At 32.9% G+C, this 14586-nt stretch overlaps 1 protein-coding gene and 1 non-coding gene across 2 annotated transcripts; both read right to left on the bottom strand.

Annotated features, from left to right (window-relative positions):
• Positions 1-3067: 3067 nt before the first annotated feature.
• LOC100813745 (E3 ubiquitin-protein ligase COP1) lies at positions 3068-13248 on the bottom strand. The gene is made up of 13 exons (XM_003519398.5): positions 12830-13248; positions 11960-12037; positions 11285-11440; positions 10750-11106; positions 8689-8846; positions 8264-8329; positions 6487-6565; positions 5295-5450; positions 5053-5151; positions 4675-4779; positions 4024-4203; positions 3477-3587; positions 3068-3390 (listed from the first exon to the last, which is right to left on the bottom strand). The coding sequence occupies exons 1-13, from the start codon at positions 13121-13123 to the stop codon at positions 3220-3222; spliced, it is 2010 nt and encodes a 669-aa protein (XP_003519446.1). The 5' UTR covers positions 13124-13248; the 3' UTR covers positions 3068-3219.
• MIR9757 (microRNA MIR9757) lies at positions 9745-9886 on the bottom strand. The gene has a single exon (NR_126807.1). It is a non-coding gene; the product is annotated as a microRNA MIR9757 (primary transcript).
• Positions 13249-14586: the final 1338 nt, after the last annotated feature.

The following is a 14586-nucleotide window of genomic DNA, read 5'->3' as shown; positions in this document are numbered from 1 at the left end:
TACTAACTTGCATGTTTATATGGGGAAATTAAGTTGTAGGTAGCTAGCTAAGAAGCAAATGGAATATGGTACATGCAAGGAAGTGGACCTGATAGTACAAAATTAAAGACCCAAAGAAACAATTCACGGTTCAAAATGAAACCAAAAAAATTTTGCACGGTAGGAAGAGAATGTCAGCAGAACCTGACATCACAATTTAAGAGCAAGCAGGAATAGAGGGTTCATTTTTTGAATCCCAAGAAAACAAACTCTCATTATCCTTCCTGTCTCACCCTTGCTAGAAAGGGACACATCAACCCTAATTTTACGTGCAGGTAATCATCATTTATATTCACTGCCTCTGTTTCATGTCTTTTATTGCATTTTTTTTTTCCCTCTTCCCTCCCCATTTTTTATTATTTCATTTATTTATATGGACCATGCTGACTCTGGTAAGTTTTCCATTATATATACCTCCTCTCACTCCCACATCTCATTGCCACGTACTGTTCAAGTTGAGCTGAAATCTGAAAACCGTTTCCTCAGCTCAACTTGCTCAAGAATTCTTAGGGTTTTCATCATGTCCTGTGTGTTGCAGGAAATGACCTTGGTGCTCTTTGTCATGAGCATGACCCCTCAGGGAGAAGGTCACAAAATTCAAACTGAAACGAAAGTGTGGTAGATGTTAAGGCGGTATCTCTCCTGAGCTTATTCTTCTTATATTTTTATTTTATTTTTTAAAATTTCATGAACAATGTTCAAGTTTTCTTGACCTTGCAAGTCCAAGAATTTAATATGAAGGTCTAAGATTTCTTGTAAGTTGTTTATAAAAATATAACATCTAATAAAGGTAATTATAATTTTTAAGAATTTAGATATTTTATGCTATTCTTTCCTTATGAGCTTTATATATAGTTTATTTATCTTTTATGTATATGTAATGCTGTTTTTACAATGAATGTATTCATCTCTTTGAAACTGGAGTTAGTGAAGATAAGGAATGGTTTATGTCATCGTATATTTGTCTCTTTTAGTAGCTTTGACTAAGATCCCGGTAGTTTTTCCTCAACACTAACGTGGAATGTAATGTACGCTAGAGCCTAGAAGGGATGTATTACCAACCTTTATCTTGGAACTTCGAGAAATACGATTATTGTTAATACCAAGGTCAGGGGGATAAAGAAAATAAAATGGAAAAAGTGTTTCCAGCGCAAAAAGAAATAAATAAAAGTGTGTTGGAAAAAAGTAAAGAATTTTTTGAAGTATTAGCTTTTTTTCTTATCGTAAAAAGAGTAGTAGCTAAATGAGAAATTAATGGCCAACCAACTTACAGTCCAATTGACGCTGGCCCAATTTTAAGATTTTGGCATGGTACCGATTATTAACTTTAAATATATGTTAAACAAATTTCCGTATAAAAATATTAAATATATGTTAAACTAATTAAATGCGTAAGTAATCTCTGTATAAAAAATTAGTGATCAAACGTGTTTGAACTTTTCCGAACATATGCTCCACCATTTTCTTTGGAAGAAATCATATTTATATAATAAAATAAGATAAAAATTACAATCGTGAGAGATGGAAAGAGAGAGAAATGTAAATTAAGCAATTTGATACAAAAATGTAGAGGAAAAAAATAATATTGAAGAAAATTATATGAACGTTATAACTGTTTTGAGTAGGTAAAGTATCTTTGACGAGAGAGGAATATTGGAAAATCTTCGTATATTGGGTTCATATTTAAACTTTAACATAAATAATTAATGACATTTATTTTAAGTTTTAATAAATCACAATTATTATCTATTTTAAATTAGTTATAAATATATTTTTACTCCAGAAAGAAACTCATTTTATAAGAAACGTATTCGAGAAGAATATGACCAAAATTTTAACTTTATGCAGAGTTATCTCGCACTTAGTTGCACTAAACAACAAATATCAACTGTTAATGCAAGTTTCAAATAAAAATGTTTAATATGATTAAGAAATAGCGTGTTTTCACTAAATCAGAGAGATTGAGTCCTTGCAGATATCAGGTGTCTAGCATATAGATGAATAATATTCATTTTTTTTAACAAATAAAAGAAAGATCCTCAGATGATTTTATAATTGTCAATGTTCTATCTCTATTGTGTTTTGTAATATCTTTATTGTGTTTTGTAATGTGATAATCAATTAAGGACGACTTTAACTTTAAAATTTATATTAGGGTTAATTATATTTTTGGTCTTTGAATTTTTTAAGATTTTCATTTTTAATTCATAAAATTTTATTCGATTATTAGTTTTAGTTATTGTCATCAAATAGAACCGTTAAATGATGATATAACAATAATTTTTATGATGGATTCATTTTTACGGTTGAGAACGGAGGCAAGAGGAAATCGACATAGTTGTGCCAGGAGGGGCTTTTGACAACGATCTAGTTGTCGAAGTCAAAGTTGAAGATGCAAAAGGGGGCAGAGGAGTGAGGGTCCAAGAAGTGCAATGGGGGATATCAATGGGAGGGAGAGTGTTGTTCCATGGAATTGGATGGTGAAGAGAGAGGGTTGAAGTGTTAATTTTGCTATGGATGACGACTTGAAAGCAACCCAAAAGTACGATAAAAAAAAAATATTGTTATTCATTTAGGCAAATCAATTACGACCACATTATTTAATGGTTCTATTTGACAACAAAAACTAAATATTACCGGAATAAAGACTATAAATATTAACGAAATAAAAATTTAGGGGATTTAGATTCGTCAAAATTTTATTCAAGAACTAAAAAGTGAAAACCCAAAAAAGTTCAGAGGCAAAAAGATAGTTAACTCTTTATATTAAGAACCTTAATGTACTTCAATATCAATGGACGACCTCAATTTTAGCACAACAGTAACAGTTATAATTATGTATTTGAAATGTAAAATCATATACACTAGGTGCTTTGCTGATAATATTATTATTATTATTATTTATCACATGCCAAATTCGATTTTATTTTTGTCTCCTGAGCATTTATTAATACAAAATTTAATAAATTTGAGGTCCTCAATTGACAAAAATTGAAGTTGAGTCCCTTAATTGGTTTATTGATAAAGGTTTAAGCACTCGACTAATATTTCATTAAGATCCCTAACGCCTGCCATATACACTCGAATACTATGTACAATTTAATAAATGATACAATCAATCATAGCATATGGGAAAAGATAATACCAATTCCACATTCTATTTCATTTTTTTTCTCGTGTTCAAGCTGCAAGCACCAGCACTTTGATGGTGCCTTGACTATTTGCTGTTAGAATAGTGGGGCGATCACTCTTCCAGCAAACAGCGCTGATGAAATATGATCCAGCCTCATCTTCAGCGTCATCCATATCAGGGGACCCAAATCTGTGCGAAGTCAAAGGTCTCGAGATTTCCTGAAAAGGAAGGGCACTTGAATCCTCAGTACCATAAATAAAAGGTAAATGCACAAGAAAACGACACATAATTGAAAACCACAAACCTTGTGGTAAACAAAGACTTCATTTGTTTCACTGCCACACGCAATATATTCACTGCTTACTGTAAGACCAACAAAGTTTTTCTCATTTGCATGGCCTTTGAAAGTACGAACCTGTACACATTTGAATGAAAATGAGAAAAAATATATTTATATTAAATAATATTTTATTTTAGAAAGTACAAAATAATATGATCCAATTTAAATATTTTAAAAGGTTTTAGACAGCTTTGGTCCGCTTTACACCCTTCAAAATCAATTTTAGTGCATTTTGAATGTTTTGCAAACTAATTGAATTCAAAAGGACGTGGTACTGAGGAGCATGCCATAAATAAATATAATATTGGTGCGATGAGAAATTAGAGAATTGTCAATATTTAGATTTTCAGTATAAAATTATTGGTAAGCACAGAACTTCTAGAAGGCAGGTAGATTGGTAATAGTTAAATTAACAAAAGCCAACATGGGTCCACAAATTAAATGGAAAATGAAGGATAAATGTGATAAGAATCAATCAATAGCAAGAAATCATTTTGCTCATATTACTTACTGGTAAGTTTTCCTTCACATCCCATAATCGCAGTGTACTATCTGTTGATGCAGAAGCAAGTTCATCATTAGACAGAAATTTCACGTATGAAACAGCCTTCCTGTGCCCACTGAAAACATGGACTGGACGGCTAATATTTCTCAAATCATAATAATGGATATGATGGTCTGCTGACCCAACCTGCAAAAATATGTAAAGAATGTACATATTAGATATATCAAAATTAAAACAGATAAGGAAGATGAGTAGTTGATATTACAGAAAAGGAGCAAGATTAAGTTTATTATTGTTGATAAAATTATATACAAGCAGATACTAATCTAATGTTTTCTAAAAGCAAAATCCTGAAATGAACCATCCAGAATACATATATGGGGTGACAGGAAACCCAATCATGTGAATATCACCATTCATATTAACTACCAAGTATAATTAGCACAAACTATTACAAAAGAACTGTTTCCCGAGGAAATATTATAATAGAGTAAATATAAAATATTAAAGTATATTGCTTTGAAATGCCAACCAGTGTCACAAGTTGGCAGCTAAGCTGAATGATAGACACAAGATAAAACATGGATAGGATCATATCTAGAGTGAACTAAATCCAGATATTCTCTTCTAAGTTTTAACTGAATGAAAGGTACTTACTGCAATATAATTGCCAGATCCAGGATTATATTTGACACAACATATGTTTGCTTTCATGTCTATATTTAGAACACTAGCTTCCTGATTAGTGCACCAAATTTTGACCTGCTCAAAGAAAAGACACATTACATTTAGCTCAGTAACTTTCAATCATACAACAGATACCACGCCAAGAAAATTTAAATTTGACTAAGCAAAATGCAAAAGGTGGCAAACTCTTAAAATCTATAACTACGAAGGACTATACAAACAAAAGGTTAAGTTTATCTGATACATAATAATAAACATATGTTAAGCATCATTTTCATTTAAAAAATATTGGAAATTACAGAAGCATTTTAGGGAAACTGGCACAAAAACTTCCAAATTTCAGAGTACCTTACAGTCATCGCTACCAGATACAAGCATAGAGGGATCTGTTCTTGAAAAGTCTACACTCCATGCACGCTTTTCATGCTCTTCATATTCCATTAAACTCTGCCAAAGTTAAAATGATAGCCATGCGTAAATAATCTGTAGAAAACTTAAGCAAGCACATGACAATCAAAACAATATTAATGAATGAAGATACCCAAAGATCTGATACAAGAACAAACTGACCATTTGAATTCAACATTTACCTTCCGAGTGGTTACATCCCAAACAGTCACAATTCCTTCATAATCACTACTAGCTATTTGATTCTTAGCAAATTTATTCCAACTCAAGCAACTAAGTTTTGAACGTGTAGACATCTCCACAACAGGACAATGAGCATCTGTAGGTTCATTCACAACCTGGAAAGTATTAACATAGGGAATGGTTACTTTGTATTCATAACCTATTACTATTAGTTTAAGCAACATTTAAAGGGTGAACCCTTACACTAATTTTAATAGCAAATCCTCCAGCATATGTGCCTTATGTTATGACTAGCTTTAAATACACCACCCTTCAAGCATCATATTATATATAGTGCAGCAAATTTCACACTTAAGTTGTACAGGTGCACTTATAATACTAAACAAATTTAACCAGAAATGCCGTAAATTGAATAATTTCAAAGTTTCTAAGGAGATTGAAGTAAATCAAATATTACATGCTTCTATTTCTCATATTACATGCTTGTATTTTATCATATAATTCATATGTCCCCTGAAGGATTACTAATATGTTATGTCAAATAACGAGAATCAAGTTTTCCCCGCGAACCAGTTTTTGTAGTTGAATTAAAGAAGAAGATAAATTGGTTGAGTTGGTATGAAAGTAATATGTTAGCTCTCAGGCTACCACTCAGGAAATTTTGGGACGAAAATCAAAACTCCATTAATAAAGATAAAGAAAAGACAAAATCGAAAATGTCTGAATAATATTCTTCTTGTTTCCCAATAGAGAATAATATTCTTCTTGTTTCCCAATACAAGGATAAACCCTAATTCTCTGATAGAGACAGCTGGAAGCAGCTGCTAGGAAACTTCTTGGAATAAAGAAAAAGACCAAAGAGCCCACAACGGCTATAACCACATAACTAGACAAAATCTTTAAACTTAAGAGGCCTTTGGACATTGCGTTTGGGCCTATTGGCTAACAGTATAGCCCATTGGGCTATCATAATAGCACCAGTGCAACTCTCGTATTCATAGTTCATAATTCATAGGAGTAATATATTTTTTCTAAGTTATGAGTGGTCCACCACTGCCACCTAAGGAATAGATGAAACATTCATTGAAAGAATCTATAAAAACACAGTTTACAAAAATGTTAACAATCAAAAGAGGAGAAATAAAAATGATATTAAAAGTAAAAGTAGAAGTTAAAGGTCATCCATCTTACAGCAGAAAAGTCAAAAACTTTGATGCGCCGCGAAACTCCAGCAGTAGCAAACAAATCATCATCGCGGTCAAACTCTATGCTGCAAAGTGCAATATACATGTTAAATCCATGAATTCAGAAAATTTATTCTGTCTAACTTCTACATATTAAAACAACAATAATATCAAGAAAAAGGATAGCAACTTCTAAATAAAAACTTGTCTGTCATGTCATAGTACCTAGTATTATTATTTCCACTAATCTATCTCTATTCTCTAGAATAAAATGTGAACATATATGAACAGGAATTTAGTACCAACATGATCCATATGTAACTGTTATGACATAGTACCAACAGATCAAGACCTAAAATTTGATCATTATCAAGATGGTACCAAGACCATTATACATAAGAATAATAAATATAACATAATTATAATTTCATTCAGGAAATAGCAAATCCATTGTTTTAACTGTTCCATTAACACTCGTATCTAGACAGGCAGACAACTCATAGTAGGGATGTTGGTGTGCTGATCTTCAAGGGATTTTGCACAGAGTCTTGACTTATGTATCGAGAAACTATTCAGCTAATTAAGCATCTTAACACACTAGATTATTTTCAGGTCAGAAAAAACTAGAGGTATATCTTCTTTTTATACAATTGAACAGCCATGCAGACATTCAAAAGCACCGTTTTGTGAGAAGCAAAAAATTAGTTGCTTCCAACTGAACATCTGTTTCGAGCTTGACAAATGTGAATAAGAATAGGTACAAGAGCAGCAACCCGGACTCAGCACAGGCAACAAAACAATCCAATCCCAATGCCTGCGCAAAAAAAAATGTAGAACTACCAATGGCAGGAAAAGGTTGTATTATAATTGTATCCCCATTCAAATTGAACTTTGAGCTAAATCAGTTGAAATGGGAGGGAAATAAATTGAGGCAGATGTTAGATATCTATGTTGGAAAGGGAGAAAACTAGTATCGTTTGACCAACATAGACATGACAAGGGGATTCGTGAAGTCAGGAAGGTTTTAAAAGGCTTTAGTCAAAAACTTAGTTGGCATGGCTTACTTCTTTTGTTGTTTAGATCAGGAAGTTAAGAGCAAGAAAGTATCCTAATTACAAAGAGGTGCCTACAAAAAACATAGGCCAGTGTCAAATTAATAGGCAAAAAGAGAAATCAGAAAGAAAAGGAACTGGAAGCACAGACTCCAAGTAGCCTCCTACAGTACTTCTTACATATTCAATAAACCTATTACATAATGATGTAAAATTGTTATTATCCTTCCACAAATATATGATAGTGTACGAACTCAATAATGACCAAAAAAGGGTTTACTAAATAAGAGACAAGGGATAATGAAGAACATTGACTTTTCAAGTTAAATCAGTGATTGGGGGAACAGTGACAGTGATGATGAAGAACATAAACTATTCAAGTTAATCACAACCCTGTGTATAAATATATGTTAAAATCCATTTACATCCAAACCGTATCAATATTCAATAAAATAAAATAAAAACCTTTCATCCCAACTTTAGAATCAAAGCAACAATCATTATTATAATATTGTGAAGTCACAGATTACCAAATAAAATACTAAATTAAAAAAAATACCATCATTGACCCATAGCATGGCTCTATGAGTTATACCAACCATAATGTAACTGACAATAGGTAGGAACAAAAACATTGATTGGTTTATTTTTTAAGAAGCCATGATAAAAAAAACATCAAAATGCAAGAGATGAGTAATAAGTGTTCTAAAGCAATTTCAACAAACAACTCACCTTGACACTATATTTGCTGAATGAAATATATCCCCATGTCTTAGTTCCGCAATGACTCTCAATCGGCTGTTTCAAATGAAGCAAAAATGTTACAGATAACTGTATATTCCTAACTCAAAAAAATAATAACTGCGTTAATACCTGCAACTCTGTTGAGAACCCCAATGAAAAGGGATAAAAGAAAAGAATGATTATTTATGGACTATAATTGATCAGAGCAAGGAGAGCATGCTCAGTTAATATAAAATTCAATTTCCTAAATGCCTCCTTTCGACCTTGTTTTCCCCTATTCATCTAATTGAACCTCCTCTTACAGTCTAACGGTTCCTAACTAATTTGACTCCCGTTCATTCTTCCAGGAAAATACCCCCATGTCCTAAAAATATTTGAATGGATATTTGAAATGACAGACCTGACACCTATACCTGTAGCGTGTGAAAGTTGTCAAGACTGACTGAAAATCTTCAAGACCAGCAGTATAACCTTCTCGACTTATGAGACTTATATCTCTTTCTTGTTGGCTATGGGACCTATCAGCTGCATGCCGTCGCTTTTGTAGGTAACATTCTTGTAGATCATTGAACTGGAGCAAAGAAAGGGAATCAAACAGGATTCAGAGAGGAAAACTTTAACCAAGTAAATAGATGCAAACTCGGTGACAGAAAAAGTAAAAGGAAGCATATGGCATATGCCAAAATTTTATTACAAAACTCAGACTTAAGTTACAAGACAATAATAAATAAAACTTAAAAACAAAGAAAAATAAAAAAACAGAATCTAGTTTTGATACAAGTCTTGTTTTTCATAAGCAATATGGTGTCTGCTGCTCAGCTAAGCTAAGTTTTTTAAGGCATCTTTTGTTTCATGGTTAATTAGTAGTTTTTACAATTGATAAGATATTCATTCTAACAGGGATTCAATTGTAACTTTGGGCCAAAAGAAATTTTATTATGATATATTGATATTTGTGTCTTAATCAGTTAATTTTAATTCTAGGGGCAGAAACTAAGCCTGTAAGGGTTTTGAAGAGACAATATCCTTAATGTATTAAATACACTACTTATATAAGTGTTATGGTTGACTTTAGGTCAATGCAAATTTCATAACACATTTAGCTTGTCTCAATAGGCCTATTTGGATAAGCTTCTCTAGAAGCACTTTTAGCAGAAAAAAAATAAGAAGAGAAAATAAAATGAGTTTCTTCATAAGCTAAAATTAGCTCTCCATTAGTTAACTATTAGCTAATTTATAGATGTCCTCTCATCTTTTAGAGAAGCTATATGAGAGAGCTTCTACAAATTAGCTAACGGTTAGCTTATAGAGAAGCTCATTTCATTTTTTTCTTCTCTTAGAAGTGTTTCTAAAGAAACAAGTATCTGACATACACAAAAGTAGTTACCACTATATCGACACAGTATGTATGTAATCACTAATATCTGGCATTATTAAGAAAAGTAGTTAGAATTGGTGTCCCAATGACACCAATGCTACCAAAAACTGGCTCAACCCTCCTCAATTGGATCTCCTTAAATAGCAAGGCAAGTAAGTCAAGGAGCGAATTCACGCCTCGCTGTTTGACGAGATCTAACTGAGGAGGGTTGAGCCAGTGTTTGGTAGCATTGGGACAGTTCATGATCAACTCACAGAGAAAGACCAAGAACTCGCCAAGAAAGATATTGAACTCCAGGTAAAGGATTGGATAATCCAAGAGCTCAAGGACAAGATTGAAAAAAAGAACCGCAAGATTCAAAGGAGGGACAAAAGGATTTCAAGACAAGATGAAAGCATTCAAAAGTTGTAGGAGGCACTGGAACCCTAGGTTAGGATTAGATATCTTTTGTTAATACAGTGCCAACTACTTTTGTGTATAATGTCAGATACATGTTTTTTTAAATCATTCATTTTCATATTTTTCCTTGCCTTCGTTTAAACGATAAAGTTGCTGTCCACAGCCATCCCTAGTCACTACCTAACATACAGCCTTTAAAAATTAAAAAGCCAAGATTTTCAACCTTTTCCCATGTCCACTAACTAATTTTAGCTTGAGAGTTAAGTCTAAGTCTCTCCTAAGATGTGCTATAGCCACATTAATCCTGAAGCTTGTGGCAACATAAAATGACCACAAAATAAATAAATAAATTAAAAGGAAGAGCCTTAGCTCAAAATGTGTTGATTAACCAGTAATACTCCAATAGTGTTAAATGCACATTTGAAAGGGATTAGTGTATGAAAAAGTGCATAACTACTGTGGTTATAAAGAAGGATTGCCTACAAAAATATAAATTAATTTCAATTTTTATAAAAATTCCAAAGTAAAAATTTTTAAGCTTATTTCAAAATTACAATTGTTTTTCCCGTCATGAAACAAAACTATCTTTTAGGGCAAAAAGCTTTTCCAAAAAGACATTAAAATTTCCAAAACCAATTCATATAGAAATAAAATAGAAATATAAAAGTTCAAACATGGAAATTTAAACCAAGAAAACCTGTGTATGCACCCTCTTCTTTCTAACTAGAGCAAGACCCGATTGATTTATATATTGTGAATCGGATCCAGTGATGACATTCCTTCTCTGAATTCCATGCCCATGAGAGCTAATATGAGACTTTCCATCATTTTTCTTAGTATGGCTCCCTGATGACAACCCTCCTCGAAGATTTAGAGGACTAGATAAAAGGCCACTGCTGTTCTTGTCCATTGATGAATGCCATGATTTTCTTCCCCCAGAACCGTCAAGCATCTGCAATTTTACAGAGTACCTGTCCCGTGCACGATACAATTCCATTCTATGTTTCTCCACAGCATTTATGTCCTCTTTTATAAAGTGGAGATCAGTTTGTACCTACAAATGAAAGTATGAAACACCATTTGTTGCAATAAGTAAAAACAGATGTAACATAGAAATCAGTGGTAAGATAATGACCAACTACTGCAAACAGAGGAAAGAAAAAAAAATGGAAAACATTAGCTACTTAGCAATAATTTAGAGTAGAGGGAGAGAGAGATTGCAGCAAGCACACCTCCTTCAACTCATCAACTTTTTGCTTGCGTAAGCAATGCAAGAAGTCTAACAATATTTGCATATTTCTCTCAGCTTCTTCTTGTTCCATTTTTCTTTTCTTCTCGGCAAGAAGTGACAAAAGGGTGTCTAGCTCCTTAATTGACACATCAGAACCCTGTACCAAAATTCAAAACATCAAAAACAGAAAAAGGAAGACTAAATAAAGCATCGACACAGATCCACAGTTTCACGTGAAACAATAGAGTGATCTTCAGTATACCAAGTAGTATGAATTCCACTAAAACCAATACACAACTGAGTCCACAACTTGATTAAAACCCTTACATAAAATATACTATTAGGCAATAAAATGACAAGAGTTAAAACCAATACTTTGGTCCTTGATCTATTGGCATATACAATAAATATGCAAGAATTATATAATAATGAATGTTAAAACCAGCTCCAGTTATCCTCTAATCCTCAGCCATCTGCTACTATGTTATTAGATAGTCCAAAAAAGAAATTTATAAGCATATTATAAACTTTCCTCTAGACTTGTATTTATAATTTAACAGAACATAAAAAGTAAGATGAACAATTTATAATACAACAAAGACTTCTTACTATTGCACAATTAACATAGTTACCAATAGACAAATTTTAATCAAGAGAAAGCGAGAGCATAACCAACCTTTTGCAATACCTGCCGAAAATGTTCGACAGGTGAAGCGGTTTTTGATATTTGACGCGCAGAAGTCTTCTTCAGTAGCTACAAATGTGGTACAGAAACCGTATAACAATAAGCTGCATTTCGAAAGATAAAACCATGCTTGAATCTCACACTAAAAACTACGACATTTAAGTCAGCAGCATTGCAAGGAGCAATTAGTAATTACGAGTGCCAAAAGAAAGATCTAGAGACTCGAAACAACATTCATTCGCCACACACACTCCACAAAAAACTAAACAATTCTCCTAAAAAACTAAACAAAAGACTCGCAAATGAAAACTGAATTCATGGTTTTACTGCAAAACGAGCATTGCGGAATCGCAACGGAACTATTAGAGCAAACCACACACACACACACACACTAAAAACTATGAAATTTAAATCAGAGCAAAATTGCAAGGAGCAATTACTAATTACAGTGCGAAAATAAAGATCTAGAGACTTGAAACAGCATTCATTCGCTACAAACATTCCACAAAAACTAAACGATTGTTCACTTAAACGTAGCGTTTACGAAAAATTCAGAAGCAAGAACTGAATCCAAGTTTTACTACAAAAGGAGCATTGCGGAATCGTAAAATAAATGGAGATGATGAGAGCGAACCACAGGCTAAAAACTACCACGTTGAAGTCAGCAACATTGCAAGAAGAAGCAATTACTAATTACAGTGCGAAAATGAAGGTCTAGAGACTCGCAACTAAACGATTCTTCTCTTGAACGCAGAGTTTAAGAAAATTCGCAAGTGAAAACTGAATTCAAGTTTTACTGTAGAACAAGCATTGCGGAATCATAAAATAGACGGAGATGATGATGAGAGAGAAGGAACGAACCTTGTCGAGCAACAAGTTAGGGAAGAGGTTGGTGTTGGTGAGGTAGTCGCCGCAGCAAGGGCAATCGCTCTTGTTGCGGAGGTGCGTGATGATGCACATGTAGCAGAAGCTGTGGCCGCACGCGGTGAGGAACGGGTCCTTGATGATCTGCATGCAAATCGGACAGAGGAAGTCCTTGTCCGGCTCCGACGTGGAGGCCGGGAACGTGCCGCCGGAGGCAGCGGCGGAGGCGCCTTTGGACGGTTCAGGTTTGACGACGGCGGGGACGAGAGGCCCCGCTGAGAGCTCTTCCATGAGGGAGGTTACTTTTATTTATGGCGGAGGTGTGGTTTGTGGATGTGAAGGTAGTTTTTGCTTCGGAATTGGGGTTTTGGAGAGAGAAAGAGAGAAGGGAGAGAGCGTGTGGGTATAGTGGCTCATCCTCTTTTAGATTTCAGGGAGGGAGAAAAAGAGTGGGGCCCATGACTGAAGTGATGTGAGGGTGAGAGAACTCCACGTGAGGGATACGCTTGCAGCATCATGCTATAAGCCACGTCACACAACACCAACCTCTAGTGTCAATCAATATTAACATTTTATTTATTTATTTTTGGTACAAACCACACGTATAATTTTAGCAAGACAATCTCATTTAAATAGGAAAATTTGCTAAAAGCGTCCAAGTTGTACGTCTGAAAAAGAGGTAGTATAACATCAACTCACATTAATTAATTCACATCTTGGATAACATAGCCGACTTGCACTAAGAGATTTATCCCATTCATATTTTCAATTTTTCATTTTTCCTTTGCTTTTGTTCCTGAAATTCGATGGGGTGTGTAAATTTATCTCTCATCTCAGCTCTAAATGAGTTGGGTTTTTTTTCCGACATATTTATAAAATCTTATAAAAATATAATTTTTTATAAAATAAAAAAAACAATTTTAAATAACAATCATAACATATTTTTAAATTATATATGATAACATAAAATTTAATCCAATAATTTTAAATTTTATTGTATTATATATAGCCAACGAGTTCGAAAGCGGATAGGGGACGAATTTCGTGTGTTCGAACCTCATTATCATGCTTACTTATATTTCCTAAATAAATTTATGGATTTGAGTTTTTCAAATAAAATAAAAGTTGTTAAGAAAACATAAGTATTAAAAGTGGCAAGTTAAATTTTTTTATTAAAATTAATTATTGATAAAATTAATAAATATTTTATATTTATAATATGATAACAATTTTCAACAAAACTTATTCATAAGAATAAAAATAGGCAAATCGTGTTGTAACTACTCTTAGGAATAAAAAATATCCGAAAAGCTTTTTTTAACTCCAAACGAACATAAAAGTACTACATTTTCTATTTCTTATTTTTTAGAACAATTTTTTAACCCATGAAACAACAAAGTTCATTTTTTATTATTCTGTATTTTACCTTTTAAATATTATCATTGAATTTTTTATTAAAAATATTTATTGCATTAAAATATAGTAAATATTTCAATAAAACATTTTAATAGATAAAGGCATAAGAATATTTCAATGGCATATAATCAAATTGCTAAGTTGACGTTATGAATATGGCTAGTATTAATGCATAAAGGCATAAGAAGAAGGAAATGTCAAACTCGCCTTTTCTAAAATATATTTCATTATTATAATATATATATATATATCTTTCATTAATTTTGGGCAGGGTAGGTTAGATATGATGATATTTTGTGGGTTGGTTTGGGATATTAATAATGCTAATCCAAAAGTCA

The sequence above is a fragment of the Glycine max genome, chromosome 2 (assembly GCF_000004515.6).
Source record: "Glycine max cultivar Williams 82 chromosome 2, Glycine_max_v4.0, whole genome shotgun sequence".
Lineage (NCBI taxonomy): Eukaryota > Viridiplantae > Streptophyta > Magnoliopsida > Fabales > Fabaceae > Glycine > Glycine max.
This window is presented reverse-complemented; position numbering and strand designations above follow the sequence as displayed.

Bases quoted from the DNA above. Each gene is read 5' to 3' on its own strand.
- LOC100813745 (XM_003519398.5), bottom strand. From the start codon at position 13,123: ATGGAAGAGCTCTCAGCGGGGCCTCTCGTCCCCGCCGTCGTCAAACCT. The intron at 11,441-11,959 runs GTTGGTTATGCT...ATTTTGGTACAG, and splicing joins TTCGGCAGGTATTGCAAAAG to GGTTCTGATGTGTCAATTAA. The intron at 4,780-5,052 runs GTACTCTGAAAT...TTCTTTGAGCAG, and splicing joins CTGGTAGCGATGACTGTAAG to GTCAAAATTTGGTGCACTAA.